The sequence below is a fragment of the Heloderma suspectum genome, chromosome 2 (assembly GCF_057233095.1).
Source record: "Heloderma suspectum isolate Gila_16-S chromosome 2, 16-S_ref, whole genome shotgun sequence".
NCBI classification, from domain to species: domain Eukaryota; kingdom Metazoa; phylum Chordata; class Lepidosauria; order Squamata; family Helodermatidae; genus Heloderma; species Heloderma suspectum.
Genome location: NC_139459.1, coordinates 274515299 through 274535893, shown reverse-complemented (window position 1 = coordinate 274535893; position 20595 = coordinate 274515299). Strand labels below are relative to the sequence as shown.

General features: G+C 42.4%; 1 protein-coding gene across 4 annotated transcripts in view; it reads left to right on the top strand.

The window, feature by feature from the left end:
- Positions 1-20595, top strand: part of EBF1 (EBF transcription factor 1) — a 519113-nt gene that overhangs the window by 369050 nt on the left and 129468 nt on the right. For 2 of the 4 annotated variants that reach the window (XM_084839270.1, XM_084839268.1), the window contains exon 9: positions 9585-9715. In XM_084839270.1, the coding sequence (XP_084695396.1) occupies positions 9585-9715 (131 nt within the window). Of the gene's footprint in view, positions 1-9581; positions 9716-20595 lie in introns of all 4 variants that reach the window. The other 2 variants (XM_084839269.1, XM_084839266.1) reach the window with 1 other exon arrangement.

Sequence of the window (20595 nt, the reverse complement as noted above, 5' to 3'; positions counted from 1 at the left end):
GTGTGTGTATAAATTAGTATGTGCAATTTTTGTGCAACCCTGTGTCCTCTTTTGTCCTCTTTTTTTGGCAACACATGTCCTCTTTTTTGGTAATGTGTAACTAACCATCCTACTATGAGTATATAAATTTCCATTCCATGGTTCCTTGGATTATGGGATTGTTTCTCTGTCCAATTGAAATTACTAGTTACCTTTCCTGCAGAACGTTCCTGCAGAAATAAATAGCATATTCTGGCATTTTTCATCACAGCGAAGAAATTAATATCTTCTGTTAAATGTAAATTCAGTTTGGAATTCTGTGTCTACTACTTAAGATTACACTGAAACAAAACACAGATGTTCAGTTATTGAAGTGACAGTTCCTAGAAGTAATTGTCATGATCCTTTGGTCAATCATTGCTATATTATAATATTCTACTTCTATTGTTGTTTTTTACTTTTGTTTGTTTTTTCAGAAGCACTTTGTAGTGTTAAAAATTCTAATAAGGGGAATCTTGGTTTTTTTTTTCTGAGTGTAACTAATAACTAGTGCTGTTTTCCATTGCCTATCCAAAATGTTTATTCCAAGGTACATTTTTACTTACATTATTAGCTTTGCTTTCTTTTATATAGAAAAAACGAAGCTTCAACACTCATTATTTCACACACGTCAATAAACAACACCCTGTTAAACAGCACCTTCCAAATGAAACCTATGCATGGAAGCAAATAAAGCCTGTTCTATTAGTATTTTTCTATTTATATAGTGTGCGTGCAAAACTTGTTAAATAATTCTTTATCTTTACAACCACTCTGTGTAGCGGGATCTGTATTATCCCTTTTTTTCAGCAAGGAACCAAAACTAAGAGGGAGTAACTTGCTAAAGACTACTCAGTACTGACTGGCTTGGATTTGAACATGTTTCTCTTGAGGGAATTTGTATTTTGGATGTGGATACCTGACTATTTCCCCTTCATGGATCACTGCCTTGTTGTGGCGAAGGGGCTTGTGTAACTCAGTGAAGCCATAAGCTATGCCGTGCAGGGCCACCCAAGACGGACAGGTCATGGCAGAGAGTTCTGACAAAATGTGGTCCACTGGAGAAGGAAATGGCAACCCACTCCAGTATTCTTGCCAAGAAAACCCCATGGAACCTATCATAAGGCTAAAAGAGATGACGCCGGAAGATGAGCCCCTCAGGTCGGAAGGTGTCCAATATACTACTGGGAAAGAGCAGAGGGTATTTCCAAGTAGCGCCAGAAAGAGTGAAGCGGCTGGGCCAAAGCTGAAAGGACACTCAACTGTGGATGTGTCTGGTGGTGAAAAGAAAATCCGATGCTGTAAAGAACAATATTGTTTAGGAACCTGGAATGTCAGATCAATGAATCAAGGTAAGCTGGAGGTGGTCAAACATGAGATGGCAAGATTGAACATCGACATCTTGGGAATCAGCGAACTAAAATGGACAGGCATGGGCGAATTTAATTCAGGTGACCATCATATCTACTATTGTGGGCAAGAATCCCTTAGAAGAAATGGAGTAGCACTCATAGTCCACAAAAGGGTGGGAAAAGCAGTACTGGGGTGCAATCTTAAAAATGATAGAATGATCTCAGTACGAATCCAAGGCAAACCATTCAACATCACAGTAATTCAAGTCCATGCCCCAACCACTGAGGCCGAAGAAGCTGAGGTTGATCGGCTCTATGAAGCCCTACAACACCTTCTAGAACTAACACCAAAAAAAGATGTCCTCTTCATCATAGGGGATTGGAATGCTAAAGTAGGAAGTCAAGAAATCACCGGGATAACAGGCAGGCATGGCCTTGGTGTACAAAATGAAGCAGGACAAAAGCTAATAGAGTTTTGCCAAGAGAACATGCTGATCATAGCAAACACTCTTTTCCAACAGCACAAGAGACGACTCTACACATGGACATCACCAGATGGTCAATATCGAAATCAGATTGATTATGTCCTTTGCAGCCAAAGATGGAGAAGCTCTATACAGTCAGTCAAAACAAGACCTGGAGCTGACTGTGGCTCAGATCATGAGCTTCTTGTTGCAAAATTTCGGCTTAAATTGAAGAACGTAGGGAAAACCACTAAACCATTCAGGTATGACCTCAATCATATCCCTGATGAATATACAGTGGAGGTGAGGAATAGATTTCAGGGATTAGACCTGATAGACAGAGTGCCTGAGGAACTATGGACGGAGGTCTGTAACATTGTTCAGGAGGCAGCAACGAAATCCATCCCAAAGAAAAACAAATGCAAGAAAGCCAAGTGGCTGTCTGATGAGGCTTTACAAGTAGCTGAGGAAAGAAGGGAAGCGAAAAGCAAGGGAGAAAGGGGAAGATATACCCAACTGAATGCAGAGTTCCAGAGAATAGCAAGGAGAGACAAGAAGGCCTTCTTAAATGAACAATGCAAAGAAATCGAAGAAAACAACAGAATGGGGAAGACTAGAGATCTCTTCAAGAAAATCGGAGATCTCAAGGGAACGTTTTGTGCAAAGACGGGCATGATAAAGGACAAAGAAGGCAGGGACCTAACAGATGCAGATGAGATTAAGAAGAGGTGGAAAGAATACACAGAAGAACTATACAGGAAAGATCTGAATGTCCCTGATAGCCATGATAGTGCGGTCACTGAACTTGAGCCGGACATCCTCGAGAGTGAAGTCAAGTGGGCCTTAGGAAGCATTAGTAACAACAAAGCTAGCGGAGATGACAGTATTCCAGCTGAGCTATTTAAAATCCTAAAAGATGATGCTGTTGAAGTGCTGCACTCAATATGCCAACAAATTTGGAACACTCAACAATGGCCGCAAGACTGGAAAAGGTCAGTTTACATTCCAATTCCAAAGAATGGCAACGCCAAAGAGGGTTCAAACTACCGCACAATTGCGCTCATTTCACATGCCAGCAAGGTGATGCTCAAAATCCTACAAGCTAGGCTTCAGCAGTATGCGAACCGAGAACTACCGGAAGTACAAGCGGGGTTTCGAAGAGGCAGAGGAACTAGAGATGAGATCGCCAACATTCGCTGGATTGTGTGGATCACAACAAACTGTGGCAAATTCTTAAAGTGATGGGAGTACCAGACCACCTTACCTGTCTCCTGAGAAACCTGTACGAGGGTCAAGAAGCAACAGTAAGAACCAGAGATGGAACAACCGAGTGGTTCAAAATTGGGAAAGGAGTACGACAAGGCTGCATATTGTCACCCTGCTTATTTAACTTATATCCAGAGTACATCATGAGAAACGCCGGGTTGGATTAATCACAGGTTGGAATTAAGATCGCCGGGAGAATTATCAACAACCTCCGATATGCAGACGATACCACCTTAATGGCAGAAAGCGAAGAGGATCTCAAGAGCCTCTTGTTGAGGGTGAAAGAGGAGAGTGCAAAAGCTGGTTTGAAACTCAACATCCAAAAAACTAAGATCATGGCTTCTGGCCCTATCACTTCCTGGCATATAGAAGGGGAAGAAATGGAAGCAGTGACAGATTTTACTTTTTTGGCCTCCAAGATCACTGCAGACGGTGACTGTAGCCATGAAATTAAAAGACACTTGCTCCTTGGGAGGAAAGCTATGGCAAACCTAGACAGCATAGTAAGAAGCAGAGACATCACCTTGCCAACAAAGGTCCGTCTAATCAAAGCTATGGTTTTCCCAGTAGTAATGTATGGCTGTGAGAGCTGGAGTATAAGGAAGGCTGAGCGCCGAAGAATTGATGCTTTTGAACTGTGGTGCTGGAGAAGACTCTTACGAGTCCTCTGGACTGCAAGGAGGTCAAATCAGTCCATCCTAAAGGAAATCAACCCTGAGTGCTCATTGGAAGGACAGATAGTGAAGCTGAAGCTCCAATATTTTGGCCACCTAATGCGAAGAGAAAACTCTCTGGAAAAGCCCCTGATGCTGGGAAAGACTGAAGGCAAAAGGAGAAGGGGACGGCAGAGGATGAGATGGCTAGATAGCATTACCGATGCAATGAATATGAACTTGAGCACGCTCCAGGAGAGAGCGCAGGACAGGAAGGCCTGGCGTGCTATGGTCCATGGGGTCACGAAGAGTCGGACACGACTGAACAACAACAACCTGACTATTTAAAAAAAACATATATCTTCTTGATTATGAAGAGAGAGTGTGTCATGTCTCAGGTTTCTATAATTAGGATGAAGGGGGCAGATTGCAATCACTCTGGGGACAAACAACTAAATATTTAACAGTATTTACTTAACTTTAGCATTTCCAGTAAATAACAATATTAATGAAATAACAAATAGAACTGTATAAAGCAAATATGAACAACACTAACTTTAAACCACAGTTCATTAAAAAGCATCGTGTTACTGCTGTTAAACGAACAACATTTGCTTGTCCCAGTTCCTTCTGTCTCTTCCTTCAGTCTGTTGTTGCTGGCTTCTGTGGTGATGGTTCACTCTTTCTCTCTGTCTGAGGGCTGCTCTATCTACCTATTTCTCTTCTTCACCACACTGCTACTTAGGGATGGGTGAACTAACCCTAGTCTGTGTCACATGTCGCTCACCAGACCCTCACTGGCTGCCTGGTCCTGCTTGCTGTGTGTGGCAAGCCGTTAGGCAGTCCACGGTGCCCAGCGAGTGGCATGTGCCTGCCCAATCCCTCACCAAGCCACCATTTTGCATAAAAATGGTGGCTCAGCCTTTTTCATAAAGGGCCGTTGTGGCAAATGATGGCTGTAAAGTGGCCATTTATACAAAATTACAGGCATAAATTAATTTTAAATAAATGGCCACTTTACGGCTGCCATTTGCGCACACGGCCATTTATGAAAAAGGCAGAGCCAACATTTTTATGCAAAATGGTAGCTTGGCAAGGGATCAGGGATCCCTGTGCTTGCCCGACCTGGTGCGTGCCAAGTTGGGCAAGTGTAGGTGTCTGTGGACTGGAGTCTGGGGGGCAGAGCAAGGGAATGTCCACCAGACTCCACTCCCTTCCTGGACTCCCTACTTCCCTGAACTTTCTTCTCAGCTGTACTCTTTTAGTCTGCTGCTGCTGCAGCAGCAGTATTCTTTCAGTCTCCCCTTATCCAGCCCTTTCTCTCCTCTCTACTTCTTTTCCAGCACCAATGATCATTTTCCAACTCAGCCCTCTCTCCGTTCCATGCCCTTCCCACTGTAGATACCTAACTATAAAATACATATATCTTCTTGATTATGGAGACTGTGTGCATGCTCCAAATTAAGGCTGAGCTGATTTTTTTGAAGTATTTATTTTCATGTTGAAATTCACATATTGGATAAGATAGACTCATCAAACTGCTAGGCAAATTAGACAAAAAAATCAAAAGTGTTTCTCTGTTTTTCATCTGAGTCCTGGATACTAATCACTGCTCAGAGCAAGCTTGATAAAAACCTCAAAAGGCTGACATTTAAGGCTTTGCAGAGTTGTGAAGACAGTGAACTAGCTAGGGATGTATGGACTGTGTAAAATCCGCTACATCTGTATTTTGCAGATTGTCAGGCACCTTTCATTCCATCATCTGCCCACAGAAGGATGCAAATATTTTTTTTTTGTCATGCAGAAAAATACAGAAATAATTACATAAATATTTATGTAAGTATTTACGTAAGCATTTACATAATTTACCTCAGTACGTAAAATTTAGTGTATTGTCCCCTATCCCATTCAACATTTCCTTAGCGGAAACTTATGTATTGTTCTACGGATTTATATGTGCAAATTTTGGGGAAGTAAAAAAATCATCCGAAAGTCCACGGACTCTGTATGGCCTGAGGTAGGGATGTCAGAGAATTTCTCCACGAATCTCGGGGAGGCCGAATGTCAGCGCATTCGGCCCCCCCAAATTGGTGGAGAAATGGTCTGCCCCCCTGCCCCCCCGGGACGGGACTTACCTTGTTCGAATGTCCCTGGCGGCGGCGGCTCCGGCGGTGGTTCGGCGGTGGTTCGGCGGTGGTGGCTGCGGCGGCCGGTCTTCCGACCAGCTGCCGCCACCGCCATTTCCAAGTAAACAAACAAACAAACAAACATGATAGGCTACGTAAAGATTTACATAGCCTATCACGGCTGACTGCAGGGACGCAAACGGTGGTGGCTACGGCCACCGCCATTTGCGTCCCGGCAGGAGAGGATGTTTCGCGGCCGGAGAGAAGGGGCTCCTCCCCCCCGGCCAGAATTTCAGCAGGGAGGGACGGGGCGCCTCCCCCCCAGCCAGAATTTCAGGAGGAGGGATGGAGCGCCTCCTGCCCACTGTGAAGCAAGATTCAGGATCAGGTAAGGGACTTTCGTCCATCCCTAGCCCGAGGGAGTCACTCCACAGAGAATTCCGCAGGTCGGATTATTACAAATCTGAGCTCATTTTAATCCATCTCACATTTCTCCAGCATCCCTAGAACTAGCACACAGGGCACCACCCAAGGAAGCTCTTGAGCCTAGGGATGTTGCAAAAATTGTGGACTTAGATTCGTTTTCCTAGGCTCAGACCCCTGGACTTCGTTTTGGTTCCTGCTGTGGTGTTGAACTTGATCTGCTGTGAGTCAGGTCAGTTCATGGATTTTGTGGGGAATTTTGCACTGGGGGGAGGTTTTGTAATTTGCACAAATTTCTGAACAATTTGCTCAAATTATGGCCAAATTTGCACAAAGCTGTCAGGAATGCCTTGGCAACCTCTCCCAGTAGATCCCAATAGCCAACTCAAGACATAGACGAAAGGGAATTCTTTTCAAATCTTTAATCCCATTACAGCTTAATGACTCTTTCAGATGCTAATCACCAGCGGCTAGAGCAAGGGACAGGAGCGTGGCCTAACCTTCAGGCAAGCAGTTGATCCCCGTTTGAAAGGGAGTCACTTGAAAACCCAGAACTTACGGGCTAGGGAGAAATCCTCCCTCTTTCCCTTGGGTCCATGTGAGGCGGCCGTTGCTTGCGCGCCAAACGGGTGCTACGCCTCCTCTCTGCGCCCTCCATCGCTCATCGCTCTTTGCATCGAGCATTTAAGAAGCCCCCCTCCCGCACTCCCTCACTACCCGGGTCACTATCTATCTTAGGAATGCTGGCAGGAGGAATCTCTGCCAGGTGCTGAGCCTGTGAGGGATGAGCTGGCTCCACTCCCACGGATTGCTGTTCCTCCTCAGAATCAGAACGGCTCTGGGGCTCTCTGGGCTCAGTTTCCACCCTGACAAAAGTATGCAGTTCGGCCATAATTTGAGCAAATTGCTCAGAAATTTGTGCAAATTGCAGAACCCCCCCCCCCCATGCACAAAAAGGTTCAAAAAGGTGCCTGGAGTTCCGTAGCTCGGCTCATAGATACAAAGTCCTACAACTGGAGAATGCTGGGAGGTTTAGGACTTTTTCTGTCTAAACATGCATAAGACTGCACCTTACAGTGTCATGGTCTGGGGAAAAGCTTACATAGAGTATATCAAGAATAAGCTTTAGCTCAAGTCAGGTCAGGAGCTTCCTAGAGCTTAGTCCTTGCATACAAGCTCAGGGATTACACAGAAACACAGGAGAGATTAGTGGGACAGGATTGTGCCCCTTCTTCCTTGCACTTGAAAGAGAAAAGCTGGATTTGACAAGAAAGTGCGTGAGGAAAGTCCCCAATCTCTTCTTCCTGGAGTACATTTACATCAATATTTTTTCCCAACATTATGTGATACTTCCTCACCATTCCTGTTCATGTGTAATGGGATGGTGTGAAGGGTCTGATATTAGGAGTGTATCACATTTTTACAGGTTTCATTTTTCACATCAAGATATGTGCTTTCAACTAGACAGGGTCTTATTTTGTTTTTGGTCAAACCAATAGGTAAATTACTCAGAAACCACTGGGGGAGGGAGAGTGCTATTTCACATGGAAATTGTCTTTGAGCCAGCTCAAAAGGAACAAACCAGGAAACCTCTCCCAGTCTCAGCACGAAGGAGCAGCACAGTCCCTGAGCTAGCCCCCGAGGGCCAAGCCTTTGGAAACTCCACCACCTTTGGCATTGAGGAAAGCCAGAGCTACTTAAGCTAGTCAGTGAACTAGCTTAAATCGGCCAAGGAAAGCTCCCTAACTTGACAGCAGCAGCTGGGCCAGCCTCTCTTTAAATATAATGTTTAGGTTTTGTTGTGTACTGCCATTTATTCATTGATTTCATTTGATTTGAACCTCACCTTTCTACCAAGAAAAATAGTTCTCAAGGCAGCTTAAAGAGGTAAGCCTAAGAGGAGAGCTCAGTGCTAGCAGGCCATGTGAGACCAACAGAAGGGAATGCTTTCATTTTGGGGCAGAAGCTTGTAGGGAGCAGTTTGGCGTGCATAACCTCCTGAGTGGCCAGGACATTCCTGGGCCTATACGACTGCACCAATTACCAGGGACAAATGTTCAGTTAAGTTGTTTATGCTCCTTTTACAGGTCAAAGGTCGTTGCTGTGTGTTTGTGAGTTATATTAAATATCTGTTGAGTTTGAAAACACCTGGTATATGCTTTTGTCTCCCATACAAATGTTTTTTTGGCATCCCACATAATTGTCAGTTGCCCAGCCCCTGCCCCACCCACAACCATTTAGCCTAATAGGGAAGGGGTAGAAAGTATATATAAATGGAGCTGGACCCAGCTCCTGCTCATGTGGGTCAAACGTAGACCTTCGGAGCTAACTTTAGGATTCCACAAGTCCATTGTGACTAGGCTACAGAAGTTCCCTGGCATTATCCATGGCCTCTTCTACCCATTCCATGTAACAAATCCTATCCAGAATATTCATATTTATATTTGTTCCCTTAAAGGCTTAATCAGTTATATAAACGAATCAACTGTCGATTCATCCAAGGGCATGTTATGTCTAACACAGGAGAGAAATACAAGTCAATGCAATACGTGATAAGAATAGTGCTACTGCTTCATGTCATGATATGAAATAATGATATATATTTTTAAAAATATAAAAATATCCCTTTTTCACACATTTGACTTTCGTAGAGACATGCTGCTACACGGCATTGGGTCAATGCTGTATATATTACGTATTTTCATGATTGCAAAATATCAAAATGATTTTAAAAAGCAACCCATAATTAGATAACATGGCTGTCTGACATAAGGAATATTTTAGAACAGCTTTCCTCAAGTTAGTGCCCTCAAGATGTGTTCGACTACAGTTCCCAGCAGCCTTAGCCAGCATGGCCATGCGAAAGGCTGTTCTGGACACAACAGGTCCACCTAAGGAAAATTGAGTTCCATTATGTCGGATCTCAAAGACAGCCCAAGATCATGTTTTGCAGGAATTCAGTGTTACAAAAACGTTCTCTGTTCTCCAGTCAGTCTTCAGCCAGCAATGCTGCTATTTTCTTTCTATGAGCTTCCAAACATGATGATCTTTTCATGAGAAACAATGGAAACAAAATAAAAATTTAATGGGCAAACATTCCTTTTTCAAAGTTCTGGTCTGAGATCTCTTTCACCCATAAAGTAGAGAAAGAGATCTAGAAACTTCATGTTAGTAGAGGGTGGGGGGGAAATCAAAGCTTCCCCCCACCCCTCACAAGTCTTCTATCATTAAAATCTTGTTCTAACAGCTGCATACTTCTTTTTCATGTGTGTTGGAAAGCAGCTACACCATGTATCAAAGCCATCAGTCCAAGTGAAGGATGGACTACAGGAGGTGCCACTGTCATCATCATAGGAGACAATTTCTTTGATGGGTTACAGGTCATATTCGGCACCATGCTGGTCTGGAGTGAGGTAGGTGTTGTCTGCACATTAATATCCAGTAACTTTGTCTAGTGTATAGCCAGCTTTTTTCCCTCTTAGGTCCTATTCTATTGCAGTAACAATGGAAATACTTTCTAATTCCTCCCATTTTATACAAACAAGACATTGGTGACACCTGAAGCATGTATCTGGTGTTGCTGCTCGTATTTACACTGTGAGTTCCATCCAGTCGATTGACACTTTTAAAATAGTCATCTGTGCGGAGATTTCTGTAAATAATCTTATTATAAGGAACCTCCTCCCAAATAAGCCCACTGGTAGTCTCAGATACCAGTAACCCTAATGAACCTGAACATTGAATCTCTGATGAATAATTCCAAAATCCATATTAGAGTAATAACGTTTATTAGGCCAACTCAAATGTTACAACAATATGTAAGCTTTGGGGATCTACAAATCTGTTCATCAGGCAAGGTTTTACAAAAAGCTGGAGGGGGGAGGAGAAAAAAAAGGCTGACTGTGTTGAAGTCATGATGTTTGCATGGCCAGTGTCTTAGCTGGATGAACCATTGTTTGCTTCTTTCTTGTTCCCAGCAGTCGTAGGGGCAGTTCCAGGTGAAATCTGAAACTACCACATCACCTAATAGAACACATTTTGACTGTCTGCAAACCCTTCCTGCCCCCATTTCACCTTAAGATACTGACCATGCAAGACATTATGGCTTCAACATCCAAGTCCTTTTGTAACCTTTTTAAAATTTGTAACCTTTTTTAAAAACCAGAACGACTTCATACGCTTCATGCCACTATATCCATATATCTTATTTAATCTGTTTCTTCACTGTTTCAGTGGAACTTTCCTTTCTTTATTGCCCATCAATTTATACCATTTTTACAAACTGGTATAAATTTATGACCATATTTACACAGCCATCATAGATGACGCAGCTGTTGAAATCCTGAATTCCAGTAGTAGTTGGGTTCACTATAATGGGACTCCTCCACATAAAGTGATTTGAAAAGGCATCTTTAGAGGCAATTTCAGTGTGAGGGTGCTCATGTGGTATAACACCCTTGCGCGCACACATGCACACACAGACATGTTAACATGCTCATGGTGGATCACTTGTCTGAATGTCTCTTGTGTTGAAATCTCCCCATATATGGAGACCTAGTAAGACGGAGACTTAGTAAGTCAATTCTAACCTACAATTTCCTCTGATGTGTAAGAGCTTCATGTGAAGGGGGATTTTGATGTGCTAGTAAATTCATACAAGCAACACGCTTCCCCAGTTCGGACTTGAGAAAATATGTCAAGTATAAAGTGGCAGAAACAGGTAGCAAAGCTATGGATGTTGGTCAATATGGGTGGAAAAAATGTGACGCAGGGCAGAATCCAGTGCTACTCATCCACTAGCAGAGCTGGCCGCCGATTCTGTTCCACACACAGCCAGCTCTGTCAATTCCATTCTGCAAGCAGCCCTTACTACTCGTGGAACAACACTTTAACACTTCTGTAGACAAGCCCCCAAACAAGTGGAAATGCTCATTTCTGAAAGGGGGCAGGTTGGTGGAGTTCCCACATGAGAGCTCAGCTGACCTGCCCCCTTCCAGAAATGAGCATTTCCACTAGTTTTGAGTTGCCCTGGAAGTGCAAAATCGCCACTCCGCAAGCATTAGGAGCCACTTGCAGAACAGAGGAACAATGACAACATTGGATTCTGCCTGCAGTGAGAAAGGGGCTTAAAAGGGGTTAACAAGTATGGCATACAATTGAGGGAGGGTCCATAGCTCAGTCGTAGAGTATATGCTTTGCATATAGAGGATCCTAGATTCAGTCCACAGCATCTGCAGAGGAAAAAGTTTCTTAGGTATCAGTGCAGGGAACAGCAAAATCATTTGGACGGCTGCTTCTTGCCAAGTGGACAATTCTGGGCTAGACCAGTGACCTGACTCAGTATATAAGGCTTCTCATGTTCATATGTCCTATTCTGAGGTGGTACAATTGCAAGAGCTGATTGTGCCACGTGAGTGCCTGCGTGTTTGAGTCAGCCCTCAAAAGCCTAAGCATTCACTTAAATGTTACTTAAGGGCTTTGGTACGTGACTCCATAATTTTATAGAGATTTCATTTGAATGCACCATCAACTTACTGTTACTAAAAATGATATGTTAATGTTGATGAGTGATGTCCCCACCAAAGTCACTGACAGTTTCTTAGAGTTAAAATGGTCATAGTAGATGTTAGAGGCGTTCTCAGAATATATATTCACACAGGTCTTCCACAGATGTAATGAGCCAGCTCCACTTTTAAAACTGCTTTCAAGGAGCTGTCCTCATGCAACACACAGCTCAACAAAAGTAAAGACAACATTTTTATTGATTTTTGGTGTAGCGGGATTAAGCCCACAGTAATTTTCTACTTTTTTGTTTATGAATCTTTGCTTTTCATAAACGTGATGGATCATTTTACAGTAGAGTCCATAAAGATGTGAGCTATGAAACATACTCCTGTATTTGTCTTCATTGAGTTTGATTGACAGATAAGACCTTGGCAGCTATAACACTGGCTGTAGGAGATGCTTCACCATGCTGCAGAGATAACCAAGAAGATTCCCACAAGGTCACTATTTGGTGGAGTGCAAAATACGCATATTTTAATGTGAGCTTAAGTACTTTGACTTCTGTGAAAAGCTTTGATGAATCTAGCCAGCCAGTCACACACACACACACACCCCTCCCAAACAAAACAAAACTGTTTATATCTTTTTACCTAGGCCTTTAGTAACTTTCACTAAAATGCCTAATATCTGGGCTTTTTATACTTCCTTTCTCTCACTTTTTTTTTACCTTGTTGAAAACGTTGAAAATGTTGTTGTGGGGTGAGACATAAAAGTAAAAAGGCTAGAAATAAATTTTATCCAGTTTTCATTACAGTCCAAAATGAATCAACACCTAAATGAATTGAAGCACCTTTATTCATCCCCCACCCCCACCCCGGAGGTAGATAGGAAGTTTATTTTGCGTGAATAGAGAAACAAGGGACACGGACTGAAGTGTTCATTCCTGAAATAGTCTTTCTGTTGTAATCTGCACACTATAAGCAATTTGCAGTGTAAATACTGTAATTTCAATTTATTTTACATGTATTCAAGCTTTGTAATTGCAGTATTTATAGGCATGAAATGGAAGCTGATTATCAAGCCTTTTCTTAAAACTCTGCACTGGTGTGAGCATCATTGAAGAAAATAGGTCTTTTGCTAGCACAGCACTTTGAGGACTGGAGATGCATGTTAAATATGTAGATTTAAAATGATTTTGGAAACACGTATTTATTATTTAAACATACATTTCAGTTATAGGCTCTCTAACATAATTACAACCTTTCTCACTCAGGGAAGTACATCAAAACATAATTTGTCACATTAATTGTGTGCGGAAATACAGATACTTGAGGCCGGGGCTTTCAATTAATCTTCAGCTGCCATAATGAAAATGATTTCAGAAATACTCTGACAACGTTTTTGTGCGCGCGCAAAGGAATAGGTTATGCCTTATTCATTTGGATTATGTAATTCATACACAAACAGCAATTTTATATAATTTGTACCAACTAAAACAGCATAAACAAAGGAATAATTTCAGTTCCAAGAACTGATTATTTTATAGCTTGGATTTAAACCCAAGACATTATTTTGACCCTGAGTTATAAGGTGAGCTGAGAGCTCTTCCTGCAGGGACACTATTCCTGAATGCTTAAAGGCATGGAAGCTCAGATGGCATTTAATTTATCTGTTAACGTTTCAATGGGACTTGGGTGTAAGAGGACTTCTGAGCATAATCCTATATAGGATTATGCTGTAATTTGTGTTTTTTTTAATCTGCCATCCTGTCTCTGTTTAATTCTTGTTAGTTATATTTTTGTGATTTGTTTTTAAATATTAATATTATTAATAATAATGAATATCTGCAATTGTTACTTAAACCAATGAAATAATAAAAAATAGGTTATGGAATTCAGTGCCATAGGATGTGGTGATGGCTGTTGGCTTAGATAGCTTTTTTTTAAGGTACACAAATTCAAGGAGGATACGTTTATCAGCAGCTGTCAAATGCAGTCTCCTCCAGGTTCAGAGGTAGTATAACTGTGTATGACAGATGCTGTGGACAAACTACAGGACAAGGTTTCATGTCCTGCATGTGAGCTTCTTGGAAGCATCTGGCTGGGCATTGTTGGAAGCAGGGCACAGGACTAGATGGACTTTTGATCCAATTCAGCAAGGCTTTTCCTATGCTCCAGTGCCAAACTAAACATGCTGTTTGTGATGTAGTTTATGTATCTGGTTTTTGTTGTTGTTAAGCAAATAGCCAACACATGGAGTGGGGTAGCTGGATCAGGGCCATGGCACTGTGGGAGAGGGGCTTTAACCCTGTGCCCCCAACACTTTTCTACTCAGAACCCACCCTGCACATGCCTTCTGTTCAGAATGGGATGAAAGCTGCCACTGGTGCCCACTGAGATTTTGATAGGGACAGTGGTGGGGCAAGGGGTTAAAGTCCCTCTCTCCCGATTCCATGGTCTGAATTCCACTTGCACCCACCTCCCTGGACTGGCTGTTTGTTTAACAAAACTCAGCTATACAATGCAAAATTACTTGATAAAGTCACATCTTGTTTGGCCCTCAAATACTGAAGGAGACAGCTTGAGAAGAAAAAGGAGAGAGAAAGAGGAGGTGAGAGAGACAGAGAGAGAAAGTCAGCCTTTTTGGATGTAACATTGAATTACTATTTAGCATTTCGAGTTCATATGCTCCCACTTCCCTTTCGTCCTTCAGCGTGTCCAAGAGATTGGAAGCTTTTACTTCTTCTTTTAAACAAATCAGAGTTCCCTGAGTTTGGATATAACAGAAATCTGGTTAGTTAGTTCTATAGCAGATTTTCCAATCGTCCCCTTGAGGCCACACCAGCAGAAAAGAAGGGCAGAGGGAGAGCACAAGCTTAAGGCTTGTTCAGGCTCATGGACATTGGGTTTAGTGTTACATCCAAACCAGGGCATTATGTATGTGAGTGAGAGGCAGATGAGTGGTTTGCACCTGATAAAGAGATAGATGGGATAGAAGGGGTGGCAGGAAGAGAAACAGGCAAGTAAAATTGAGAGCATGCATAAGGTTTATGAAGATATGTCCCAACTAGCCCAAAGGTTCTCCCGTAGCCTTCTGATCAGGTGGCTGGCATGGAAGTGTCTTGGGTGTGATAGAATTTACCAGTCCAGACTTTGGCTGTGGGTTTCTAGTTACTTCCATATTGCAGATGTGGGACTAAAGCTGCAAAAACAGTGGCATACTTAAAGCCACCTTGTGAGTTCATGAGCGAAGTGAGATCCCACATCATGGCCATTATGCTACTCCTTACATACTCTGGGCTAGAGAAACGGGGCATTCTGAGAAATGCTCCCAGCCCCAGGGCATGGTCTGAAAGCACACAAGGTAGCAGTCTTGCTGAACCTAAGAAGCTCTGGGTCTTGTCTGTGCCAGGATGGGTGACTGCCTGAGAACACCCATGTATGTCTTTTTGAATTCAGTGGAAGAAAGGTGGGATACAAATGTAATAAATCAATCAGAACTAAGAGATAGGTTAAATACTTGTCGGAATCAAAATGTCCTAGGAAAATCAGTTCTTCAGTCTGTTTAGTCCTTTAAACATCAAGACCTGTGCCAATTATTTCCCAGGGGCTGATGACTGAGGACATTTAAAAAAATATCTGAAAGTAGACAAGCCTTTGTTTTGTTATGTTTAGGTGGATTAATCACTTATTCCTGATCATTCCAGCTACAGGAATTACTTATGTTCATAAATGCATTACTTTATATTTAAAATGTGAGCCTTGCCCATCCTTAGAGCTAATGGAATGTTACAATAATAAAACTACACATAAAACATCCAGATAATTAACAGCTTCAGTCTCACAGCCAATAAAGAAGTCTTGTAGTTCGTCTGAAAGAGGCACCATGTCAGTCTTTGGTAAGACTGCACAAAAGCATTTTAATATTAGTACGCCAGTTCCGTACTTCTTAACATTACACATCTTGCACAGCAAACTACTGGTCTTGCAGTAGTGTCAGCCATCAGGCCAGTGGGGCTCTTGGGCCATAATTGTTTTTGCATAGTAACCAAACTGATGTCTAACAAGTTGGCAACACTTTGGTAACTCAAGAAAAATTGTCTAAAACTAACAATAAATATTTTTAATATTTAGCACAAATAAATAATAATAATAACAGCATCAAGAACCACAGGATGGAGTTGTTGTTGTTGTTCAGTCGTTAAGTCGTGTCCGACTCTTCGTGACCCCATGGACCACAGCACGCCAGGCCTTCCTGTCCTCCACTGTCTCCTGGAGTGTGCTTAAGTTCATATTCATTGCATCATCGGTGATGCTTTCTAGCCATCTCATCCTCTGCCATCCCCTTCTCCTTTTGTCTTCAGTCTTTCCCAACATCAGGGTCTTTTCCAGGGAGTTTTCTCTTCGCATTAGGTGGCCAAAATGTTTGAGCTTCAGCTTCACTATCTGTCCTTCCAATGAGCACTCAGGGGTGATTTCCTTTAGGATGGACTGATTTGACCTTGCAGTCCAGGGGACTCGTAAGAGTCTTCTCCAGAACCACAGTTCGAAAGCATCAATTCTTCAGCACTCAGCCTTCCTTATAGTCCAGCTGTCACAGCCGTACGTTGCTACTGGGAAAACCATAGCTTTGATTATACGGACCTTTGTCGGCAAGGTGATGTCTCTGCTTCTTACTATGCTGTCTATGTTTGCCATAGCTTTCCTCCCAAGGAGCAAGCGTCTTTTAATTTCATGGCTGCAGTCACCGTCTGCAATGATCTTGGAGCCCGAGAAAATAAAATCTGTCACTGCTTCCATTTCTTCCCCTTCTGTATGCCAGGAAGTGATGGGGCCAGATGCCATGATCTTAGTTTTTTTGAATGTTGAGTTTCAAACCAGCTTTTGCACTCTCCACTTTTACCCTCAGCAAGAGGCTCTTTAGATCCTCTTCGCTTTCTGCCATTAGGGTGGTATTGTCTGCATATCTGAGGTTGATAATTCTCCCGGCAATCTTAATTCCAACCTGTGATTCATCCAACCCAGTGTTTCTCATGATGTATTCTGCATATAAGTTAAATAAGCAGGGCGACAATATGCAGCCTTGTCGTACTAGGATGGAGTAGCAGTACATAATAAATACAAAAACAACCATAATAGATTAGCAATTTACAAAAATTTACATGTTATTACAGATGGAAAGACCAATATATTCAGGATTTTAAAATGATAACAGGCACAAACCTCCTGCTATCGTTAAGCTCTATAGTTCAACTATTGATCTATTTCATTTCCCAACTGATTTAAGAAACATTATATGAAGCAGATGACAGGATTGCCCTATTACTGTAGTTTACATTAAAAAAATTGTAGAAGAGAATGGGTCTGGGCTGCTAAATTCAGCCCCATTCCAGATTCCAATTTCCTGTATGTCTAAAGAACTGTACCTATTTATTTATATAGTATATTTATATATCACTTTTCAGCTGAAATCTCCAAAGCAGCTCACAACATTATAGAATGCAATAGATACATTAAAAGCCATACACTTAAAACAAAAGAGAACAGAATCATCCCATCTGGAGCAGGAGTTTCATCTGCTTCCCCTCTGTCCTGGATTCCTACCACAGAGCAGCTGATGTTAGATAGTGTTGCATAAGGAGACAGTCCAGCTGGAGCAAGAAAAGGCCTCTGTGTTGTCTTCGCCTCCCTATCTCTAGTAGATAGCCCTGTGGTGAGGGAGAGGACAGTCCAGCTGGAGGTAACTGCAGTTTTCTCAGTGTTTCCAGACGAATTGGCAAGTTTACTGGGAGATAATTGAATTGTGATGAATAGTGGTAGGTTGTTTCAGCAGAGGGATGCATTGTACCACAAATGATGCAGTGATGAGTGTGGCAACTAGCATCAACTGCCCTCCCATGCACACTAAGCAACACCCCCCCCCCCCCCAGGACTTCAACCATTTTGAGAGAAGCACTCTATATGTGCATTATGAGGGACATGCATTTTCAATAGACACTTCATAAGGCAGAAAGTTTCTAACCATTAACACCTACCACTAATGGTGCCTAAAAAATGAAGACTCAGACAGATGCAAAATAATACACTGGGTGTGGGGTGAGAGAGTATGCAATTAACTATATATGTAGCACTAGTGAAACTGATAATCCAAATTCTCATGGACCAGCATGGCTTTTTTTTTTTTAATTAAAATTGTAGTTTATCAGCAGAAGATGGATGGAATTCTTGGACATAAAGACTAGTTACATAACAGATGGGGGAAACCCCTCATCTCTACTTTATGATCACACACTTTCAAGATATTTGCTGCCGTAAAGACTAGAAACATACTTAAAAAACAGAGATTCCTAGGATGTTGAGCTTTTTGCCGACATCACTGGGCGGGATCCTAGAATACACAGATCGCTTGTTATACTCTTCTCTCAGTCATTAATTTTGAGATGCTTTGATTGTGATGCAAAGTAAAAGAAGTAAAAAAAAAGAAATGAAAATTTGTTCTGTAAGGCATCCATACACTAGTGATCTTTATTTAATCATTCCAATTCCAAAGAAGGGCAACGCCAAAGAGTGTTCAAACTACCGCACAATTGTGCTCATTTCACATGCCAGCAAGGTGATGCTCAAAATCCTACAAGCTAGGCTTCAGCAGTATGCGAACCGAGAACTACCGGAAGTACAAGCGGCGTTTCGAAGAGGCAGAGGAACTAGAGATCAAATCGCCAATTTTCGCTGCATCATGGAGAAAGCAAGAGAATTCCAGAAAAACGTCTATTTCTGCTTCATTGACTACGCTAAAGCCTTTGATTGTGTGGATCACAACAAACTGTGGCAAATTCTTGAAGTGATGGGAGTACCAGACCACCTTACCTGTCTCCTGAGAAACCTGTACGAGGGTCAAGAAGCAACAGTAAGAACCAGAGATGGAACAACCGAGTGGTTCAAAATTGGGAAAGGAGTACGACAAGGCTGCATATTGTCGCCCTGCTTATTTAACTTATATCCAGAGTACATCATGAGAAACGCCGGGTTGGCTGAATCACAGGTCGGAATTAAGATTGCTGGGAGAATTATCAACAACCTCCGATATGCAGACGATACCACCCTAATGGCAAAAAGCGAAGAGGATCTCAAGAGCCTCTTGTTGAGGGTGAAAGAGGAGAGTGCAAAAGCTGGTTTGAAACTCAACATTAAAAAAACTAAGATCATGGCATCTGGCCCCATCACTTCCTGGCATATAGAAGGGGAAGAAATGGAAGCAGTGACAGATTTTACTTTCTTGGGCTCCAAGATCACCGCAGATGGTGACTGTAGCCATGAAATTAAAAGACGCTTGCTCCTTGGGAGGAAAGCTATGGCAAACCTAGACAGCATAGTAAGAAGCAGTGACATCATCTTGCCGACAAAGGTCCGTCTAATCAAAGCTATGGTTTTCCCAGTTGTAATGTATGGCTGTTAGAGCTGGACTATAAGGAAAGCTGAGCGCCGAAGAACTGATGCTTTCAAACTGTGGTGCTGGAGAAGACTGTTACGAGTCCTCTGGACTGCAAGGAGGTCAAATCAGTCCATCCTAAAGAAAATCAACCCTGAGTGCTCATTGGAAGGACAGATAGTGAAGCTGAAGCTCAAATATTTTGGCCACCTAATGCGAAGAGAAAACTCTCTGGAAAAGACCCTGATGCTGGGAAAGATTGAAGGCAAAAGGAGAAGGGGACGGCAGAGGATGAGATGGCTAGATAGCATCACCGATGCAATGAATATGAACTTGAGCACACTCCGGGAGAGAACGCAGGACAGGAAGGCCTGGTGTGCTATGGTCCATGGGGTCACGAAGAGTCAGACACGACTGAACGACTGAACAACAACAACAACAACAGTTTTACCCTAGTCCATTGTAGGGCACCGACTGATTTAATCTGTGTTTATTAATTAAAGACATATCACTTACATGGCAAGACTGGAAGGCAAGTGCATAAGGAATTGTTTTTAGAAAAATGAACCAGTATCTTGGTTGCCAGGTTTTAGCTTTGGCTGGGAGACGAGACCCAGTGTTTGGTGCTCCTTCTCTGGGCTGCCAGTTAGCCCACCAATAGACCTGCGTACTTAATGGCTGCTCCTTGAGGCCATCTACTCATCTCTGTCTGAAGCATGGTGGAACAAGGCCCTACAAGATTTAGAAGGGTACATTCAAGTTTTCAACTCGGGAAATAAAAGGAGAAGAAAAGGCAACAGCAGTAGCAGCAGTATACACACATTTTAGCATTTAGATTATCCCCTTTTCAAGACCTGCAGAGGAAAATGAACTAAATATCAACTGTTCACTGTGCAATTGATGACTTCAGGAATAACGCATAATGCCTGGGAATAACTGGGCCAAGATACAGCATGTGTGTTTAAAATGATTGTTTCTGTTTAACTTATTTACTTAAAAAGGATGAGGGAGAGTGATTGTAAAGAACCATCCAGAAAATCTGCTGAACTCTCTTCAACCTTAACACTATGCAACAATATACCATAAATATGTCAGTCTCTTCATGGGAACTAACATGTTTTTATTGGAAAATGCATGAAATAATGTTGAAAGAGAATTAAATTGGTGACAGACTTATATGCGCTGCGAAGATACAACTAACTTACACCCCCCCACACACACAAATATGCCACAGTGTAAAAAAAGACTCGGTCTGAACATATGGAGCTGTCTTATAGTGAGTCAGACCGTCCATCTTAGTTCAGCATTGTCTACTCTGATCAACAGTGACACTCCAGGGCCTCAGGTAGACAGGAAGAAC